The 20,795-nt window shown below is 30.4% G+C and overlaps 4 protein-coding genes across 7 annotated transcripts in view; 2 read left to right on the top strand and 2 right to left on the bottom strand.

Annotated features, from left to right (window-relative positions):
* Positions 1 to 1,316: 1,316 nt before the first annotated feature.
* On the bottom strand, positions 1,317 to 6,063 carry LOC145936178 (ionotropic receptor 84a-like). 3 transcript variants are annotated; one of them, XM_083038093.1, is made up of 10 exons: positions 5,971 to 6,063; positions 5,303 to 5,466; positions 4,264 to 4,617; positions 3,942 to 4,057; positions 3,478 to 3,648; positions 2,915 to 3,171; positions 2,502 to 2,710; positions 2,104 to 2,378; positions 1,675 to 1,869; positions 1,317 to 1,609 (listed from the first exon to the last, which is right to left on the bottom strand). In XM_083038093.1, the coding sequence occupies exons 2-10, from the start codon at positions 5,336 to 5,338 to the stop codon at positions 1,540 to 1,542; spliced, it is 1,683 nt and encodes a 560-aa protein (XP_082894219.1). In that variant the 5' UTR covers positions 5,339 to 5,466; positions 5,971 to 6,063; the 3' UTR covers positions 1,317 to 1,539. The 3 variants fall into 3 exon arrangements, with proteins under 3 accessions (XP_082894219.1, XP_082894217.1, XP_082894218.1); XM_083038091.1 differs by having other exon boundaries at positions 5,895 to 6,057; XM_083038092.1 differs by having other exon boundaries at positions 1,803 to 1,869; positions 5,895 to 6,057.
* A 3,064-nt stretch (positions 6,064 to 9,127) lies between these two features.
* Positions 9,128 to 10,873, top strand: LOC145936185 (dynactin subunit 5-like). 2 transcript variants are annotated; one of them, XM_083038107.1, is made up of 5 exons: positions 9,128 to 9,319; positions 9,523 to 9,710; positions 9,912 to 10,023; positions 10,105 to 10,251; positions 10,359 to 10,873. In XM_083038107.1, exons 1-5 carry the CDS (start codon positions 9,272 to 9,274, stop codon positions 10,368 to 10,370), a joined length of 507 nt encoding a protein of 168 aa, XP_082894233.1. In that variant the 5' UTR covers positions 9,128 to 9,271; the 3' UTR covers positions 10,371 to 10,873. The 2 variants fall into 2 exon arrangements, with proteins under 2 accessions (XP_082894233.1, XP_082894232.1); XM_083038106.1 differs by having other exon boundaries at positions 9,129 to 9,319; positions 10,105 to 10,873.
* Picot (putative inorganic phosphate cotransporter protein picot) overlaps positions 9,572 to 20,795 on the top strand; it is a 52,881-nt gene continuing 41,657 nt past the window's right edge. Inside the window, exon 1 of the mRNA XM_083038101.1 lies at positions 9,572 to 9,710. Coding sequence (XP_082894227.1) covers positions 9,671 to 9,710 — 40 coding nt within the window. The 5' untranslated portion in view covers positions 9,572 to 9,670. The remainder of the gene's footprint in view (positions 9,711 to 20,795) is intronic.
* Positions 10,891 to 19,739, bottom strand: LOC145936186 (ionotropic receptor 84a-like). The gene is made up of 9 exons (XM_083038108.1): positions 19,319 to 19,739; positions 15,115 to 15,278; positions 14,311 to 14,667; positions 14,041 to 14,156; positions 13,142 to 13,312; positions 12,685 to 12,941; positions 12,253 to 12,461; positions 11,848 to 12,122; positions 10,891 to 11,360 (listed from the first exon to the last, which is right to left on the bottom strand). Exons 2-9 carry the CDS (start codon positions 15,271 to 15,273, stop codon positions 11,159 to 11,161), a joined length of 1,746 nt encoding a protein of 581 aa, XP_082894234.1. The 5' UTR covers positions 15,274 to 15,278; positions 19,319 to 19,739; the 3' UTR covers positions 10,891 to 11,158.

Below are 20,795 nucleotides of genomic sequence, written 5' to 3'. Positions count from 1 at the left end.
GTATAAAGGGCAATAAGATTATAAAAATTATTTTAAATTTAGTCGCTTTACAATTTTACAAATTATATTTACTTTACTTTTATACTGAATCTCTTAATTATCTTTTAAAATAAAATTAAACTTTTATATTTTATGCATTAATAGATAGGGTGTTTTGTGGAAGAGCGATTAAATGTAAATATAAAGTTAGTCGGTTCTTACCTTTACACAGGAAACAATCCCATAATCGTTTGATATAATAATCTCTTTATTTACGCCAAACGAGTAAAAGCGCAGTGCCTTCAGTCAATCGTATAGTTGTCTCGATGTAGAGTAGATCTATCTTAAAGGATTGCTACTATCGTCATTGCCGTCGTATCAAAGATTATCGCACCTTCTTCGTTTGTTGGCAATCCGGTGACATAGTGACTGTGGTAGTAATAAAAACAATTAGTACTTAAAACAATAGCAATTTTCATGGCCACGCTGACACAGTCCGATACTATAAGTAAGACTCACACAAATGCAATGCTTCACACACATACAGAATCGCCGCCATTTTTTCTCATACATCGGAAATTATATCGGACGTAAGCCGTACTATTCAAATAGAGACATATTAGCAATCTAATTTAGTATAGACATATGTGATGCACGCAAATATCTCGTAGCTGATTTCATGAAAAAAATGATTATGACCTTTTTTTTTGGTCCACGTTTGAACTCATAGTGTCGGTTGAGTTCCTTATGTGATACAATCGAAAATTGTCTGTTTTCTTTGGCTATATTAGCTAAGTTCTCTCTGTACACAAAATGAGGTAATTAATCAAATTGATCAAATGAAAAAGGAGATAAATTAGGAGAAAATAAAGTTGAAAGGGGCGTTGTACTGTAAAAAACAGATCTAAAATTGACTGTATAGATTTTGGTAGTTAAAAAATATATTTTTTTTGCATATTTTACTTTAATAAAGTCAAAAATATTATACTTAATTTCTTTATAATATAATATAAAATAAAGTACCTTTTGTGTGTATACATATGCTTTTTCGCGCATATGTATTACAATCTTGAAATCACTATCGCGGTCGATTATTGTGAACTATTGTGAGTTATTATGAGCTATTGTGAGCTTTCTATTTAGCTATAACACTTTGTATGCATTTATTTAAAAACCAAATTTGCATAATCATCAGCGAAAATTTGCAGGATTTATTTATTACATTTTGCACACATTTACTTCACGAATAATTTATTTTACACAATGTTTTACATGAAATTTGATGGTGTTAAAAGTATCTTTCTTTTATGTATATAAATCAGAATTGTGTATATATCTTCTAATCTGTAATTGCTTTACATTATCGCATTAGCTTACAATAAAATGATATTAATTTATGATCTGTTATTATTCTAAAAGTGCAAAAGAATTCAACGTGTACAATTTCTAATAAAGTTTCTCCTAAAGATTCTCTTTTTCGATTTAGTGATATAACAGCAAAAAATTAGTAATTATTTTTTGGTTCCCTTTGGATGAGTAGATGCATACGTCCGCAAATATTTAATCAAACTGTTCAGTGTAAGAGATAGTTTCCACACTTGACGTTTCTTCTATCGCACGTGCACTTTGTCTGTCACAGAAAATGTAAAAATAACATATGGGGCAACATACAATAAAGATTTTATGATATCTTACTTCTTGTGCCATAACAACTCGAGCACAAACATAATTGCGGCGAAAAGCATTCCGTAGCCCATTATGACCAAAGCAAAGTAGCATTCCGTCAAGCCGATAGTAATGAAGCTAATCTTACTGGAACATACCGGCTTTCTTGTATACAAGCGATACTCCGCACGATATTTGAGTCCGTATTCTCGTAATTTCAGGGCTCTGAAAATAGATTACCTGACCATTAAATGTGATAGAATTATTTCATCATAAAGTTGCCAATTCGTACGAACAATACATTATTATAAAATGAATGCGTTAATAGAATTTCTTCTCGAGTAATCCCAGTAATATTCTGTGTTAGATTCTAAATATCTTAAGATCTTTTTATGTCAGATACTTTGAACTTGCACGAATTTTTATTTGTGTAAAAAATCATTCGAGATACTTTATTACCCGTTTTTTATTATCTCCAAATAAGGCGACTGCGTTTGAATCACGAGAATTGGATCTGGGACTTTTAAGAATTCGATCTCAGTCAGGCCGCACTTTTCCTCCTCCTGATATGTGGCTTCCACTAATTGATACAACGATCCGATTTCACCGTAGAATGCGAAGAGTTCGTTTTTTATTCGACTTACACCTTCTTCCATGGACATCCAGTTGGGTTTGCGTCCCTTCGGCTCGATTCGCTGTTCCACAATCGCTTTTCTAACAGGATCTTGAACTAACTAGCATTCCACAAAGTACTCATTTATTTTTCGCAATTATTGCTTGCTGCTAATAATTTTAGAATAAATCTTACAATACTTTGAAATTTGCAACGTGAACTGTCGCCATTTCGATCAACGAACCTTGAAGTAATGTCGATTGTACACGATGTCATGTGCACTTAATTTTAATGGGCTGTTGAAAAGATCCGGAAGAGTTTTAATAGAGTCCGTAGTAGATTGCAACAGGCCCACGATATTTGCTGTATAAGCCGCATAGAGACTCAACGAAGTCAATAGTAACATTAAAGTGACGATTCGAGATGAGACTCTATACGGTTCGTACGCATATCCTGTAAAAATATAGAAAATTTATGCTGAAGACAAAATGAAAATATATTTTATTCATTATGATTTTGCGAAGTAATGATTGTTTTGATGAAAATGTTCGAGTAAGATGACATTTATAAATATAAATCTCAAAATTTTTTATTATTATTCTCGAATAATATTCGGAGATTAAATGATTTTATTGTCGCAAAATTATTTTTTTTTACCTTGTTGTGCAAATGCACCTAAAAGTATGAGTAGATTATCGCTGATTGTTGGCTCGCTAGGATTTAGTAGCTTCCAATAAGCCGCTGATTTTGTTACATTTCTATTACGATAATATTCCCATTTGATGGACAAATAGAGCAAACAGAGGACTAAAATGGAAAGCACAGCAATGGCTATCCAGACGTTTTGTTGAAAGGGCAAGATAAATATATTACTCATACTCGACAATAATGGTCGGCGAAATACAAAACGTAGTCTGCAATAATGCACATTTTTTAAATAAAATATTCGTAATTAATGGTAATTTATATATAACTGTGATTCTTTTACTTGCATAAACATCAAGTTAAATTGGACGCAGTTATGCAATATTGAACCAACCACTAATTTTTTTAATTTCGAAATCGAAAAAATTGATGATTGGTTTCATATTGCATAAGTATGTCCAGTTAATTAAAACCAAACTTATGATTTTCCGGCTTTATTCTTGAAGTTCTATCTTTAGAAAAAAAAATAATGGAAAATCAATAGAATCAAATTTAACGATCTTTGTTTATCTTACTTAGTGCATGTGTACAATTGTATATATTGTACGACACCGAGACGTTCTGGTACAAGAAATGAAGCGGTTCCGCCGATATCGATCTCGCGTCGATCCAACATCCCGATCATTCCATTCCAGGAACCATTTTCTGTACGATAGCCCCAGCTATTCGTAATTTCGAAACTTATCCTGTCGTGTAAAACCAAAGTTTGAAATTTTGACTCGGTAATTTTTAAATATTATACACAAATATACACACAAAACATGTATTTTCTTTTACAAGACTCGTAATTCATAATATCAAGTCTTGTTTTCGTAAATGGAAATGATTAACAAAGAAAAATTGTTTCTTAATCAAAAATTTATGAAATATTATTAATATTACACATAATATTATATAATATTAAATGTAATATATATTAAACATTCTAATAATAATGTCTAAATATTTTGGTATTGGTACAGTCGAGTGTCGAACTCACGTTGCATTCATTCGATTCGCTAAATGAACTATAAGTGGATATCCAGCCTTAGTAATAGCATCTACAGACTTATCCTTGAAATCAGTTAGATGATTGAGTGTATTGGGATTTGTTACCTATAATTGCAATATATTTTTATATTAAAAAACCATTTCTACCTTTTATATTTAAAATTAAAGCTATACCACATGGTATTTCTAAAATTATATAATTGGTGTCATATATATGTATATATTGTGTTTTTGGAAATAAAATATCTTTGACAAGTATTCGTTGACATGTAAGTGCATGATAGATAAATATATAGTAGCATTCAAAGTACCACGATAGCAGATGTTAGAGCCGTTTGTTGAAGATTTCTTCTACGTGCCGAAGCCACGTCGAAAGTTTTCATTCGTAGACCATTATCGATCGTCCAATTTCCACGATCTTCCCATATCACTCCTCGCTGTGGACTTGGTCGATATACAGATGTTAGTTGTAGAAAATCACCGTCGAATCTTTTTGCGAGAACCACATCACTATCGGGGTAAACTGCTAAGGTTTCGAAAATCTCCAAAATTGAATCATCATATGTGAAAGTTAAATTGGCATTAGTATCATTATTGAATAGCGTTCTTCTATTTTGAAGAAGCAGCCACTTTGTCGGGGCGATGAACATTTTCTTCGAATGTGCCTGTTTTATTTAATTTCAATTGACAATTAGGAAAATTATATGAATACATAAGGAATAAAGAAATGGTGATTGTGATTTTGTAGCCAATCTTACAATTAGTGATTTTTATTAATAATAACGCGCAAATCTAATTTATTGTATTAACAGAACAATAATGTTTATATCGATTTTATTTGGAAGTGTAAAATTTACAGTAACTGATGCTAAAATTCGTGATAACGATAGTGACGTATTCATTTTTTTTTATCGTTATATCTGACAACGAGATTTGCAAACGATATCTAGTATTCGTACTGTGCTTTTGACAAACATATATCAAATATTTTTTAAAACATTTTGATAAAATATATAAGTTGTACATTTTGATAAAATATATAAGTTAAATTCTAGACATTGTAATGCATCAAAGAATAATTTTTCGTTTTTTAGGAGAATATTTGTATACGAGGGACATCTTGATCGGATTTTTGACGATTCTTATTGATCATTACTACTTTAACTCTCTTATTACATTCTATTAAAATTACCCGTCTTGTATACAGTAAATAGATATTTTGTATTACTTTCCAATATTAATTTTTAATCAAATATTTTCCCATTTTGTAAATAAAATGTATTTAAATTTATTTAATTAAAATATTAATATATTTCTACGACATTTTGTATAAAAACTACTGCATATTACCTGTCGTAAAACATCACTGGCATAGTCACAATCCATGTCGAGCACATATAAATTTTGATGTTCTAAATTATTGTAAATTCTTGGGTTGAATTCTTCATAGGAGTTACGAATGCTATGCGTTAACTGATTCCTCGATAATATTCTCGATAATTTAATCGTGTCATCTATGAGAGACATATTAGAGTTAATTAAAATTAATTTATTTTATCCATTTTTTTAGAAAAGAAACATAATGAAAGTGACACACACACACACACACACACACACACAGTATATTACATATATAGAGTAAATTATATAATTTTCGATGATAGGGGAAAATGTGTAAGGATGAAATTATTCTATCTGCATTCTATATATAAATGCTATACTTAACAAAATTTTTTGATTAAGATTATTTTTTTCCAAATTTGTAAGATACTTTTTTGTAAATTGAATGATACATTTTTATTAGCAGCAAGTCGTAACTGACAAAAAAATTAATTTAATAATAACAACAATGATCGCTTTTTTAATTGATTATTGTTGGAAATTTTGAACGTTTTTTTTTTGCAATATGTGATTGATACATAAATCATCATTAAAATCTTGCCGTATCCGATGCACAATTGTAGAGATAGCCTCGAAGGTGGGAATAGGATGGGTGTTGCATTCACGATAAATCTTACAATAACGTTGTCGACACGAGATGACGCGATTACATCACTGTCGAACGAAAACGCGAGAAAGAACAAGACAACGAGGATCATCTTGACTGCTTCTGTCTTCTCTGACTGCGGAGATTTTTTGAAATCGATAGTATCGAGTACATATTCGCGTATTATAATTTGTCGTACTATAATCTCTCGATATTCATAATAGTTTCATAATTCTTACGTAGTAATTTAGCAAATCCGTAAATATACGGGGAGCATTAACGATAACGAGGACTATTAGGACTCTTCAAATATTTAAGTGTTCAGTAGATGCTCGTTAGGCGTAATAGTAGTTTTGAAATAATTTATTAGCTGATTATATCCTTAATTCCGGATACTTCTCGGAATACAATTTCTTCTTTGGAACCAGCTTTCCCCGTTCTCACGAATGCTTTTTCTAATGTAGTATTCAAGACGATAATGATAGTGTAAGAAATTGAGAGAAACGAAGAATCGCTACTTAGCTACCTACTAGCGACCTACATTTCTTTTATCTTATTATATTTATAACTTTATGGTTCTAACTTTCGAGGGATTATCTGATGTATCTTTTCTTATCGCAAGAGAGAAATTTACTCTTGCGCTCATATTTAGTACACTTTGTGTTAAGCCCGATCTTGATATCAGATAAATTGTATGGTGAGTTTGCATTAAATTAAATGTCACGATGCTAAAAGAAAAACTAAAAAATAAAGAAGTTTTTGATATAGAAAATATGTTCGTTAAATATAATTTATAATCATTTAATGCGATTATCAGATAATCAAGTTCATAACAGCACAGTTTTATTTAGCGCTAAATGCAATACTAAAAGGAATAAAAAATAAAAGAAATAGATTATTAGAAAAATAACGTCAATATTATCTCTCAACTAATTTTATGATATTTTCTTCTATATTTACACACACACACACACACATTCTATATTCACGCTATTTTCACAAATATGTTAGCAGTATCATGAATTTTTTCAAATGATTCAGGAAAATTTCTTTCTTTATCTTTTTTTTATTCCTCAAGCTTTACGAAGACTTGGATTTTTTGATATTGTATAAATCTCGAAATATATGTTTCAATACAAATATCTTTGAGATTTGAAATTTGCGCATTTTTCTCCATTGCTATAAATATTCATTGAAGAGTTGTCTACGTCTTCTTAAATGAACACATAAAACGGCATTAAAGTATTTTATTTTTAGTCATTTATATAAATGTGTTACAAGACGTTTATATATGTACAATGAGCATAGGATTTGTATAATTATATTATTTTTGAAAACTTTTGTCTCATGCGCATTTCATTGATTTAATCCTTTAAACTGTTCTATCATCTAATTATAAATTTTATTTGTTAATCGCGCGCATCAGTGTTTATTGGAATCATTGACATTTGTATATTTGAGTTTTTTATATTTAATTTCCAAAGAAAAGTCAAACATTCCAATTTAAAGTTTTTTAAAAATTAAATAAAATATTTTTTAGGAATATAAAGATTTATTGTAAAACGTTTAAATTCATAATATAAATAAAAAATGTTATTTAATTATATATATATATATATATATATATGTGTGTGTGTGTGTGTGTGTGTGTGTGTGTGTAATAGTTTATTTTTATTTATTTAATTGTTCATCAAAATCGAAATATTTTTTTAAAGAATCTCGCTCGTTGAATACTCTAAACAAGCAAGGAAATTATAAGATGTCCTCGTGATAAAATTATAATATGAAATGGTAAATATCATCTTAATCGCCTGTATATATGTGTATGTTTGTGCTATTATATACTATCATAAAACTATAAAGATGCGATAAATTTAACTCGCATAATCGACTGTAAATTTCCGTATCGTTTCCATCTGCAATCAGCATGTTATACCAAACTTTGTGATGTTAAATGTGATATTAATTGTAACATAACTCGCATCATTAAACGCAATCACCAAAATATCAACAATATAGAAATTGATCTTTTATTGAATATTTTTAAAAAAGAAATAATTTAAATTATAAAATTTATATATATTTTATATATATATATATATATATATATATATATATTTCTTTTAGATTTTGATAAAAGAAAAGAATTTCTTTAGAGAAAAAGATAAATTTGAATGAGATATGCTTATTCTTGTTTTCTTATCAATGCTCATTCACGAGATCATAGATATATTACGGTCAAAATTTAATTTACAATGTTATTTTACACATGATATTTAATAAATCTACAAAATCGAGATCGGACTTAAAATATTTTAATATTTAGTTTTTAGATACATATTAATTTAGATATACATGTATACGGAATGTATCACTGTAATCAGTGCCGTAACTAGGCAGGGGCAACAGGGGCAGAGGCCCAGGGCCCAGAACAAAGAGGGGGCCTTGAAATGAAACTAAACAAAAAAATTGTTCAAATATAATATTTTCAAATTTTTACTTTTAAATTGAAGAAGAACGATTATCCAATTTTTCCATAATTTCGATTGAATATAATATTGTTAAAGATATTAATTATGATGATATAATCAATTAATTTGCTGCAATGAAAGCCAGAAAAGTGCAGTTAAAATAATTATTTTTATTTATAAATATGAAATAAATATGAATGATTTTACATATATCTTATCTTATTTCTTGTGTGTACACAAAAATTATTTATAAACAATTGTTACATCGTTTTCGTTTTATTATTATTTTTCCCCCAAAATAATTAAGGGATTGAAAAATAAAACCTTGCCCAGGGCACATAAAAAGCTAGTTACGGCACTGACTGTAATACACAATGTATAACGGGACAAAATAGTATTTAAATTATATCTTATAATATATCTCTCATTAGTTGTTTTATTAAGTTATTTATAATAAGTATGAAGTGCTCTTATATGATTGTTGTTTCAAAAATATTTATTAATATTGAAAGATGAAGAGTTGAGGAAATGAAAAGATACGATGAGATAATAATTTTAATTATACTACTTTATATAACTGTAGTTTTTACATCAAAATTATTAAAGCAGTATTTTTTTACGTGATTTACATGTCTTTATGCTATCTAGTGAGAATTTAAATTTACGCGCGCAGTTAGTTGTCCCTATATGACGTAATACATGATTTCGTCAGCAGATGGTCTCTAGATTCGTCAGCTGATGGCAGTTAAAGTAACGGATTTCCGCATACTGTTACTCATTACTTGTGATATTTAATAGAAGTGTTGTTTACTTATAATAATTTAATCAACATACGATTGTATCATAGAAGAATACATCGAGATGGAGCCGCAGGATATTTATTATAACAAAGCCGAATATGTTGAAACGGTATAATAGATGTAAACAATGACAAAGTATAGAATATTTGAAAAATACATTGATCGAGAATATCTAGTATTGAAAAATGAAAATATTATAATTGTAAACAATAATGATAAAAGCGATCTAAGCAATTTAATTATTTTGCGATACTTGTCGCATTCGCAAATATCTGAAACGTGATACATAACCTTATTCTTTCGGCATTTCAGGCTTCAGGAAATAAGGTGAGCAGGCTGACAGTACTGTGCGGCTCGCAGAACATTGTATTGCACGGAAAAGTGATAGTACAATCTGACGCTATCATCAGAGGTGATCTGGCCAATGTCAGGACTGGTCGCTATTGCATAATTAGCAAGAATGCAGTCATCCGACCTCCCTTCAAAAAATTCAGCAGAGGGTGAGTCATATTTTTGTATATATTTACATGGGTTGACAGCTTCTATTTGCTTATTGAAAATCTTGAAACAATGCCAGCAAACATGTATATCCAGACTAACAGCTTGCGATGCAGCAAGTGATCACAATTCTGTAATCGTATCAAATTCTAAGTATCGTCAAAATATTGTTTTGTTAAAAAGCGATAAACCCTCTTGATTAGGGTTGCCTTTTTTCCTTTAACAATGGGAAATCATGTGTTTGTGGGAGAACGTGCCGTTGTAAATGCAGCACTAGTCGGTTCTTACGTTTACATAGGAAAGAACGCCATAATCGTATGTACACTAATTGTCCAGTGTATGTGTGTAAGTATAAGCGCAATATTCTTTCAATCTACCATACTTGTCTCGCTGTAGGGCAGGCGATCGGTTTTAAAGGACTGTTGCTACATCGAGGACGGCGCGGTCGTGCCACCTGAGACTATCGTGCCGTCCTTCACTCGTTTCGCTGGCAGTCCGGCGACTTGTGTCGAAGAACTGCCTGAGTGCACGCTGGATCTCATGGTAGACTTCACGAAGAACTATTACGAGCACTTCTTACCGGCACGGGTATAATGCTTGTTCAGCGATACATGTATGGTAGCTTACAGTCAAAAGTTTGTTCTTTTCAGCCGTCTATTTAGAGTGATTCGTCACTAGTGAAATGGAGAGAAAAGAAGAAAAATCCAAAGCTGTAAGAAAGTACAGCTGAAAAGAATGGATCTAAGATCGGCCGTGTAAATTTTTGTAAATTTGTTATATTTTTTATACTTTAGTTAAATAAAAAATGTTTTATTTAACATTTTTATAATATAATTTTAAATAGAGTATCTTGAATATTTGTGCGTATGTGTCGCATTTTCGAAATCGCTATCGCGGCCGATATTTTGACTGTGAGTCATTTTATTTATCTGCGACATTTTGTACGCATATATTCCAAGGTTAATAATTGCATATATGATTAACGAAATATCTATTTATTACATTTTGCACACATTTATTTTACAAGTAATTTATTTCACAGTGTTACATAGAAGGTATTTAAATAATCGTTTTTTAAAACAGAATTGCGTAATATACTTTCTAGAGTAATAATTATTTTGCATTGTATTAGTGCACATTAAAAAGGCGTCGATTTACTGTCGTAAAAATATGGCATTTAACGAGAAAAAATAAAATTTCTAATAAGATTTCTTACAAAATTACATTTCAATTTAGTGTAATAGACACAAATTTAGAAAATGTTTACTTTACTGTAATTTTTGTTACGAATATACATTTTTGCTGGCATTTAATCAGAGCAATCGATGATTTTCATCCGAACGTTTCTTCCAACGTGCGTGCGTTTTGCCTAAAAAATTGCAATAATATATTTGAAGACATATAATTAACATTAATGAACTAATTAATTAAACGATATTTTTATTATATTTTACTTTTTATACCACAATAACTCGAGCACAAATATGATTACGGTGAGAAGTATGCCGTAGCCCATTATGACTAAAGCGAAATAACATTCCGTGATACCGATAGTGATGAAACTAGTAGTCTGACTCGAACACATCGGTTTCCTCGTATATAAACGATACTCCTCGCGGTATTTGAGTCCGTACTCTCCCAATTTTAGAGCCCTGAAAACATATTTCCAGCGTATCGAATCACGTAATATTCATTCCATAATATTCGTTAGAGTTTAAGCCTTTAAGAAGCTTTTTTTATGCTAAGTAATTGAAATTTTAACGAACTTGTACACAGAAAGAATTTTCTCTTAGAATTTACCCTGAAAATCATGGTAATCGTGAGACAATATGGTAAAGCAAGAATTTTATGAGAATTTCTTTGATTTATATTTATCACAATAAAAATAATAATATCTATTACAGTAAAATATAAAATATGTTTAATTAATTTTACTATGCAGTTTAGTAAAATTAATCAAACGTGTTTTATACTTTATTGTGATAGATATTATTATTTTTATTGTGATAACTATTAAGAAATTCTCATAAAATTCTTTCCATACCATATTGTCCCACGATTACCATGCTTTTCAGGGTAAATCGTAAGAGAAAATTCTCTCAGTGCATATTTGCATAAAGATAATTCAAGATATTTTACCCATTTTTTATTATCTCTAAATACGGCGACTGTATTTGTATGACGAGAAGTGGATATATGACTTTTAAGAAATCAATCTCTGTCAGGCCGCACTTTTCCTCCTCTTGGTATGTAGCTTCCATTAACTGGTAGATAGAACCAATCTCGCCGTGGAATGCGAAGAGTTGGTTTTTTATTCGACTTACACCTTCTTCTATGGGCATCCAGTTGGATTTGCGTCCCTTCGGCTCGATTCGCTGTTCCACAATCGCTTTTCTAACAGGATCTTGAAATGACTGCCGCAAAGTGCTTATTTATTTTTCGCAATTATTTCTTATCGCTAATATAATTTCGATAATATAATAAGCCTTAGAATACTTAATAATAAATTTGTATTATTAATTGTCGCGGTTTCTATCTACGAACCTTGAAATAATGTCGGTTGTATATGACATCCTGCGCCCCTAACTTTAACGGGCTGTTGAAAAGATCCGAGAGACTTTTGATAGAATCCGTAGTAGATTGCAACAGACCCACGATATTCGCTGTGTAAGCCGCGTAGAGACTCAGGGAGGCTAACAGTAACATTAAAATAATGATTCGAGACGAGACTCGAAACGGTTCGTACGCAGATCCTACAAAAAACATAATTGTTAAAAATTTTAAACTAAATAAAATAATAAAACTATTTAATTCATATGATCTTACGAAGTAATGACCGTTTTTATGAAAATGTTCAAGTAAGATGAGATTTAATCTATTTTATAGATATTGATCTTTCTTTCTCTTTCTTAAAATTTTTCTCAATAATCGGAGATCAAATTTAATGATTATATTGTCGAAAATTATTTTTTTTACCTTGTTGGGCAAACGCGCTTAAAAGAATGAGTACATTATCACTGGCCGTTGGTTTGTTGGGATTTAATTGCTGCCAGTAAACTGCTGCTTTTGTCATTTTTTTATTCCGATGATATTCCCATTTGGTGGATAAAGAAAGTAAACAGAAGACGAGAATGAGGAACACAGCAATCGATATCCAGACATTATGTTGAAAGGGTAAAGCGAATATATTGCTCACGGTCGACAATAATGGTCGTCGAAATATAAAACGTGAACTATATAGATATCGATATAAAACGTACATAAATATATATAATAGTCGTAACATAACCAATTCTCTTTAATTTATATAAATATCGTGTTATTATAGTAACAAAAGTCATATGATTTCTCGTCTTTCCTTCTAGTTCTGTTTTTAGAAAGAGATGAAATCATATTTAAATTTAATAAATAAGATGCCTTTGCCTATTCTTACCCAGTCTGGGTGTATAATTGGATATATTGTACAACACCGAGACGTTCTGACACAAGAAATGTAGCGGTGCCACCGATATCGATCTCGCGTCGCTCCAGCATCCCGATCATTCCGTTCCAAGAATCATTCTTTGTGCGATATCCCCAATTGTCTGTCATTTCGAAACTTATCCTATAACGTAAAATAAAATTGCGGAATTTCGACGATATATCTTAAAAAGCGTCATAGTATATTATATATTTCAAAACTCGTGATTCGTCACATCTTATTTCGTTTTCGCAAAGATGATTAGGAAACTGTTCTTCAGTTTAAAAAATTGGAAATTATTAGTACTTTTTAAAAAATTATTTTTAAATTCGTGTAGAAAATATTTAATCTGGGATAAATTCAGAGAAAAGAATTACATGATCAAAATTTCTTTTTTCATCATACAATTTTTAATGTGTATTTATATGAATGTATTCATATGAATTGACAAGCAAAGATCAGATAAGTTTCAGATTCTTAAGCAATTAGATACAAGCTGACATGATAATCATGCAGTTTTTGTTTGTTGTGTAAACGATAATTGACAAACACGTCAATCCACGATTATTTAATTATTGGCGAGCGTTTTTATTTATATACCTTATCATTCATCATTACTTAATTGAAAATAATTTACAATTGCTTTTTGACGTATGTGTACGCATGTGGTCGTAATCATTTAATCACCTCACTGCAGCCTCGTTAATTAACCTTGAAATCGAATTACGGCTTTATTACGTCGTTCTGAGTCTTGTATTCACGATTTAGGAGTTCGCGAGAATATTCGTCAATTGTCGCCATCGACTTTACTTGACATTCTAACGTAAACGAGACATTAAAATATTTTGGAGTTTTCGCGAGATTAAACTCACGTTGCATTCATTCGATTCGCTAAATAAAGCATCCATGGGTATCCAGCTTTCGTGACAGGATCTATGGATATATCTTCGAAATCAGTTAAATGATTGATCGTGTTGGGCTCAGTCATCTGTAATTACGATAAATCTTGGAAAGAAAAAAAAATATATATATATTTTTTTTACGTTCACAAAAATAAAATGTCACATTAACATTTATTTTATTTCATTGATATATATAAGTGTCTTGCATAGCAGATGAATACGATAGCATTTAAAGTTTACCACGAGAGCAGATTTAAGAGCCGTCTGTTGAAGATTTCTTCTGCGTGCCGAAGCCACGTCGAAAGTTTTCATTCGTAGACCATTATTGACCGTCCAATTTCCGCGATCTTCCCATATCACTTTTTGTTGCGAACTTGGTCGATATACGGATGTTAGTTGTAGAAAATCACCGTCGAATCTTTTTGCGAGGACCACGTCGCTATCAGGATAAACGGCTAAGGTCTCAAAAATCTCCAAAATCGAGTTATTATATGTGGAAGCTAGTTTGGTATTATCATTGGTATTATCAATTGATATATTTCGATCTTGGAAGAGTAGCCATTTCGTCGGGCCCACAAACATTTTTTTCAAGTTTGCCTGCCATGTAATATCAGATATTAAGTACGATTAATTAGGAGTCTAATATATAAAAAAGAATGACGGTAAAACTGTTTATGACTGTAATTAGTTAGAAAATCAGTGACTTTTATTGACATATATAATTTGATTTTATTGATTCTTATTGATTCTTATTAAGTGAACATTTATTTTTATTTTTATTAGTCACATATAGCAATAAAATAGAATTTAAAATCTATTCTATTTGATTCTGTAAACGAAAATTAATTATATCTAGATACACAGAATAATTGAATAGAAAAATAAACAGAATTTATACGAATTTACATATAGCTTCAGGCAAAAATTTGAACATTCATAAATGATGATTGGCGAATTCGCGAACATACGACTTTTTTGTGAATTTAGGTTTTTATTTAGGTTTTATTTAAATTATTATTTGTATACTTGTAAAGAATATATTACCTGTCGTAAAACATTAGAAGCATAATCGCAATCTAAGTTCAACACATACAAGTTTCGGTGTTCTAAATTGTTATAAATCTTCGAGTCGAATTCTTCGTAAAAGTTACGAATGCTGTGCATCAATCGATTACTCGATAATATTTTCGATAATTTAATCATGTTATCTGCGAAAAAGATATCGGAATTAGAATTCTTAAATAGTTTTATAAATACCTATGTTATTTTATTATTTATACGCTTTATTTTTTATAATAAGTGCCATGAAACTGTCATTGCATTATATTATATTATACAATTATGTTTAAAAATTTTGCTTATATGAATATAATTGAAAATTTACTAATGGTTAAACTTAAATTGATTGATATATTTTTATTTTTATTTGCTATATAATTTAACATAATTCATGGATTTTGTACTTATTCATATAAATGAAGATTAATTATTTTGACACAGAATAATCGAATAATTATTCTCACAACAAGAAAAAAAAGCCAGAGGCTGAATGTCTAGACTTGTAAATTTGTGATAATTGTAAAAAATTTGTACGTTATATATTTGTCAAACCTTCTCTTTCTTTCTCTTTTTATAAAGAAAAGGATAATTTTTCGAATAAGCAAGATAAGATCTTTCAAAAGATATTTATCACACAGATGACTGTTTATATTTCTTTTGAAGGATAATTTATCTAAATTTTAATCTGTCAAGAATGTTATATGTTTTGGCATATTATATGTATATACATATATATTTGGTGTTTATTTTTTCAGTTTACTTTATCCGAAAAGTCCGTATTTATTGATATAATTATCACAGATTTATCCTTATATTCTGGCTCTGATTGACTTTTCTCTTTTTATTACGATTTATAATATCGGAGAATTAAAAAAAATTTCTTTATCAATTTATTTCCGTTTTCAATTAATTACGATCGATCATTATAAAAAATTTCAAGCTGTCATTTTTTCACGATTAGCAATGAGGACAAAGGTCTCTTGCCATAATCGATGCACAGTTGTAGAGACACCCTCGTAGGTGGAAATAGAACGGGCGTCGCGTCAACGATAAATCTTACGATAACGTCTTCGATACGAGATGATGCGGTTGCATCATGGCCACGTGATAACATTAGGATGCACAAAACGACGATGATCATCGCGATTCGCGATCGCTTCTATTTCCGTTAGACGACTGCAAAGATCCTCTTTAGAATTCGACATAGTATCGATTATATTTGTGTACTTCTCATTATACCGAATAATTTTTCGGTATACATAGGAGTAATTTCGTAAATAGGAATACCGCAAATTCGCGTAGAAATGAGAAGTAATGAACGATAACGAGTGTTATTATCTATAAAACATTCAGAGATCCTATGATGATCGTACGTTGAATTGATATATCGTAATGTCGTCTGTCAATTGTGGATTATCTTTCGCAAATATCTTTCGATAACACTTGTTTCGCAGGGTAAGACTTGATTCAGCTAACTTTTTTCGCTTTCAAGAATGTTTTTTTTTTTTTTTCGTCTCTTTGAATGCACTAGACGATAATGATAGTGTAAGAAATTGACATTACGAGGGATTAGATTAATCTTGCTATGTTCTCTCTTATCACGACATAAAAATTTGTATCCCGCGTACTTATCTGCCTCTCGTGCTAAACATTTAACGCAATCGTCATGTTACATTGAATTCATATTGAATTAAATGTTATATTACAGCTAGATAAATATAATACTAAAAAAATTAAAATCTTTCGATTAAAAGAGTATTCTTATTTATTATACGCTCATTTAATTATTCATGTTAAATAATCAAATTCAAACTGTGAAAACGGTGCTTCCCACACACACACACACACACACACACACACATTTAACATGAAAAATATGCTAGCAATATCAAAGATTTTTCTTAAGCTTATCTTCTTTTCTCTTTTTTCTTTTCATTGTTCGAACTTTATTTGAAATGAATGTAATACAGATTGTATAATGATTTCATAATGTGCAATACTATAATTTTCTATTTATAATTGAGAGCTTCTTTTGTATAAATATTTAAACATATTCGACGAAGGCTCTCTCATCTGCATCCTCGCGATGGACATGTGAAACGATAATAAAACGGTTTTACTTTCAGTCATCTCTTTGTACATATGCTATAACACGGTCATAAAGTGATAATAAAGATACAATGAACACATGTATGTTCATATAATCAGTCCTGGAAACTTCTGTTCCATGTGTATTTAGCATGTTGATTTGATCCTTCCAGATATCGAGCTCTCGTCACTTAATTATAGGAAGGATTAATCACGCGTTGGCGGAATATATTTATACACCTGCGTTTTATATTTATATTTAACTATTTAACGAAGGAAAGACAGACATCGCAAATTAAGTGTTTTCGAAAATTAAACGTTGATTAAATACTTTCCAGAATAAAGTTATATTTATAATGAGAATTTGGCGGTTGAAATTGCGTAATTGATGAATCGAACAATCCTGAATACGTTGTTGTTATAACAAATTCTCAATAGAGTAACTCTTTCCAAATATATCACGATCCGGACACGTGTTTGCTTAGAAGATTGTGCAACATCCCATCAGTTAAATGAAACGTCGTAATTAGCAAACGAATAATAACGCAGCCAGATGAGAGATGCACGACGGATTATCGCTCATGTAACAATATTTCACAATATTTCGCGGAAGACAATTACATAATAATTAGATTTTCATAATACTTTGAGCACTTGAAAAAAGGCGATCGTGTCACGTATCTGAATTTCTCACATTTTTATTAAATCTAAAATACAATAAAAATAAATCTTATAATAATAAATAAGAATATATGAATATATATATATATATATATTGTATTTTAGATTTAATAAAAATGTGAGAAATTCAGATACGTGACACGATCGCCTTTTTTCAAGTGCTCAAAGTATTATGAAAATCTAATTATCATGTAATTGTCTTCCGCGAAATATATATAATATATATATAGGTAGATAACAATTTTTTTTACTAACTTCTTGCCATTTTCTCTTTGCGATCGATATAGACTTGCCATAGTTTTTTAAACATTAAAGAATTTTACATTTAATAAAAAAAAAATATATACATACCTGTATATATATATATACCTATATTTATATATATATTCACAATATATATTTTATATATATATATATGTATATACACAATATATATATGTATTTTTTGTAATATGTATTTAAAAAAATTTCCAAGTAGAAAGAAATTGATTATCAGATTTATCGTTAGATTAACAGCTTTACATTTTTGTCGGAATTAATTGGGGGAAACCGGAAGGAATGAAATGCTTTACACACTAACGGACTCTAACGGATCAGCCGACCTTGTCGGTCGCTCGCATTGACAGCTCGCGTGATTAGCTAGTGATCAGCACGTGAGACGAGCCTCCCGCTTCCTTATCAATGCTTACTCACGAGATTAGTATCTCGATGTGAGCAAACATAGTGCTTGCGACAGTACCGTACGTAAATCACACGTGCACCGAATTAGTCGTCTTATAATCACGATCCGCCAGTCAATTTTATTGTCGTATTAAAAACGATCCGCGAATGTAAAAACAATGTACAGGGCAGAATATTTCGCGAATGAGGTGATTCATTTGCGCAATAGAAGTGTGATTTCGATCATAAAAATCATCAGTCTCGAACAACTAGGACATGGTTCTATTATATGAAATTTATATGTCGTGCTTATACAAACTATCTTTCATTCCTTTTGACTTGATACAGAAATTTTAGAATTTTATGCGAAAACAATATATATGTATATTTGACAGAATTGTTTGATATAATTAGTTTAGAGATTTTTTTTCTTCTTAATAAATATAGAGTCGCTTTATCGGAGTGTACAGATTATTATAAAAGAATAATTCTAATCGGATCCCAATTTTATCGGCAATGCAGAGAAAATCCCGTATTTATCGAATATTTATCAATCGATTGTCGATTTTATCGAGACATTTGCCATTCTCTTTCGAGAATATCGAATCATTGTTACATATTATTAAATACATGTATCGTTTCTATCGAGATTCGTGTCATTAATCAGTGGATAATTAGTTTTCAAATACGATTGTATATTCTCTGACTGTAAAGACAATTATTTGCAAGGAGACAATTGTAAGAAAGTTCGTGTTCTCACCGGAAAGAAATATTTTGTTGTATACTTGCTGGGGACTAATAAAATGATTAGATTACAAAGTTTGTGTCACGTGTACTGACAAAAAAAAAGAAACGGGATGAATCTCACGAGACACTACACTTTCTTGCCTCTCGAAACGCTGACCCGTTATAATTGCGCGCTTTCGCCTCGTAAACTTTTTTTACGCGCGGCAAAAGTTTCCGCAAATCATGAACAGAGAATATTTCACACAAAATGCGCCAAGACCGTCGTAAATGTATGTAATCGGCGACGATTCAACCTGATAAAACATACAAGCGATGTCGCGTCGCCGCCGCGGTTTATTGTATGATTCACTGAAATAATCGCAACGTTGATGGAAACATCAACGCGAATTTTTTCTGACAATTCTCTCTCTTATTGAAGATTTTATTAATCATATTGTGGGGTATATGATACTCAAAAAAGTAGAGTGCTTATTCTAGAACATGATTTTTATATCTGTAATTATCTGTAATATTGTGTGATTTTATATATATTATATTATATTATATTTTAATGGTTTTAATATTATATTTTATAACTATATATTATAAAATATATTATATTTTATATATTTTAAAATAAATATATATATAATATTTTAATTACATATAATTATGATTATAAATTTATATGATTTATAAATTATCCGGTACGGAATATCTTGATATAACCTAATATCCTAATAAAATCCTTTTTATAAAGAAATTAATAAATTTGTCATTATATAGCTGTTAAAATTTTGTGAATTTTGTGAACTACGAGGATTTATATAAGATAAAAAAAAATAAAACATTTAATTAATTCTTTCAAAGAGTATCATATGACGATTCTCGAATGAGCATGCCACGTACTATGTACAGTATTCAATCTTTTCATCGCTTATGTGTCATTCCAATTGATGACAATGTTAATAATAGCGGAATTAGCGGAAGTGGAAAGGAATTGGTATAACTCGCTATTCAGGAACGACGTGGACCGTGCCAGTTTATTGACCCGTGAACGAGGTCGCAATGTGTGATGGGGGTCTGTGGGTCACTCCAAGTCCCCCTTCTCATTTCGATGACGATAACGCGTTACGAACAAGAAGCTCCGGGAGCGTCGCGAGAGTCATTACATCGTGAACAAGTACTCCGTGTCGGGAATGAGTTACGATTCCAGTGTAGAGATGTAGGGACTCTACGTGCGAATTTCTACGCCGGATGACGTAGCGAGTTTTAACACGCAATTATCGACTTTCCGCGGAACCGGTGACATTAAAAATCGATGATTCTCTATACTCTATAACATTCCTTGCGGCACGTTTTCGCTCTTCGGAGAAACGCATAATGGATTATTGTTTTTTTTTCCGATGAAGTATTTTTTCTGGTATTCTCTATTTCATTACATTTTCGAATACTTTCGAATTGTATGTTTGCCTAAGTGTGACATTAACAATATTTGTTTTTCAAATCGG

This window comes from Prenolepis imparis, unplaced genomic scaffold (assembly GCF_030444845.1).
Source record: "Prenolepis imparis isolate NDT839.2.m4 unplaced genomic scaffold, iyPreImpa1.0 SCAF_5, whole genome shotgun sequence".
Taxonomy (NCBI): domain Eukaryota; kingdom Metazoa; phylum Arthropoda; class Insecta; order Hymenoptera; family Formicidae; genus Prenolepis; species Prenolepis imparis.
Note: the sequence above shows the minus strand (reverse complement) of the source record. Positions and strands in the feature narration are given on the sequence as shown.

Excerpts from the sequence above, each read along its gene's own strand:
- LOC145936178 (XM_083038091.1), bottom strand. The coding sequence starts at position 6,051 with ATGATCCTCGTTGTCTTGTTCTTTCTCGCGTTTTCGTTCGACAGTGAT. Across the intron at positions 3,649-3,941 it reads GCGAATCGAATGAATGCAAC|GATAAGTTTCGAAATTACGA; the intron begins GTGAGTTCGACA and ends TTTACACGACAG. Across the intron at positions 3,172-3,477 it reads CAATTGTACACATGCACTAA|ACTACGTTTTGTATTTCGCC; the intron begins GTAAGATAAACA and ends GCATTATTGCAG.
- LOC145936185 (XM_083038106.1), top strand. The coding sequence starts at position 9,272 with ATGGAGCCGCAGGATATTTATTATAACAAAGCCGAATATGTTGAAACG. Across the intron at positions 9,320-9,522 it reads AAGCCGAATATGTTGAAACG|GCTTCAGGAAATAAGGTGAG; the intron begins GTATAATAGATG and ends TCGGCATTTCAG. Across the intron at positions 10,024-10,104 it reads TAGGAAAGAACGCCATAATC|GGCAGGCGATCGGTTTTAAA; the intron begins GTATGTACACTA and ends GTCTCGCTGTAG.
- LOC145936186 (XM_083038108.1), bottom strand. The coding sequence starts at position 15,273 with ATGATTAAATTATCGAAAATATTATCGAGTAATCGATTGATGCACAGC. Across the intron at positions 14,157-14,310 it reads CTCTTAAATCTGCTCTCGTG|ATGACTGAGCCCAACACGAT; the intron begins GTAAACTTTAAA and ends TCGTAATTACAG. Across the intron at positions 11,361-11,847 it reads TTAGAGATAATAAAAAATGG|GGCTCTAAAATTGGGAGAGT; the intron begins GTAAAATATCTT and ends ATATGTTTTCAG.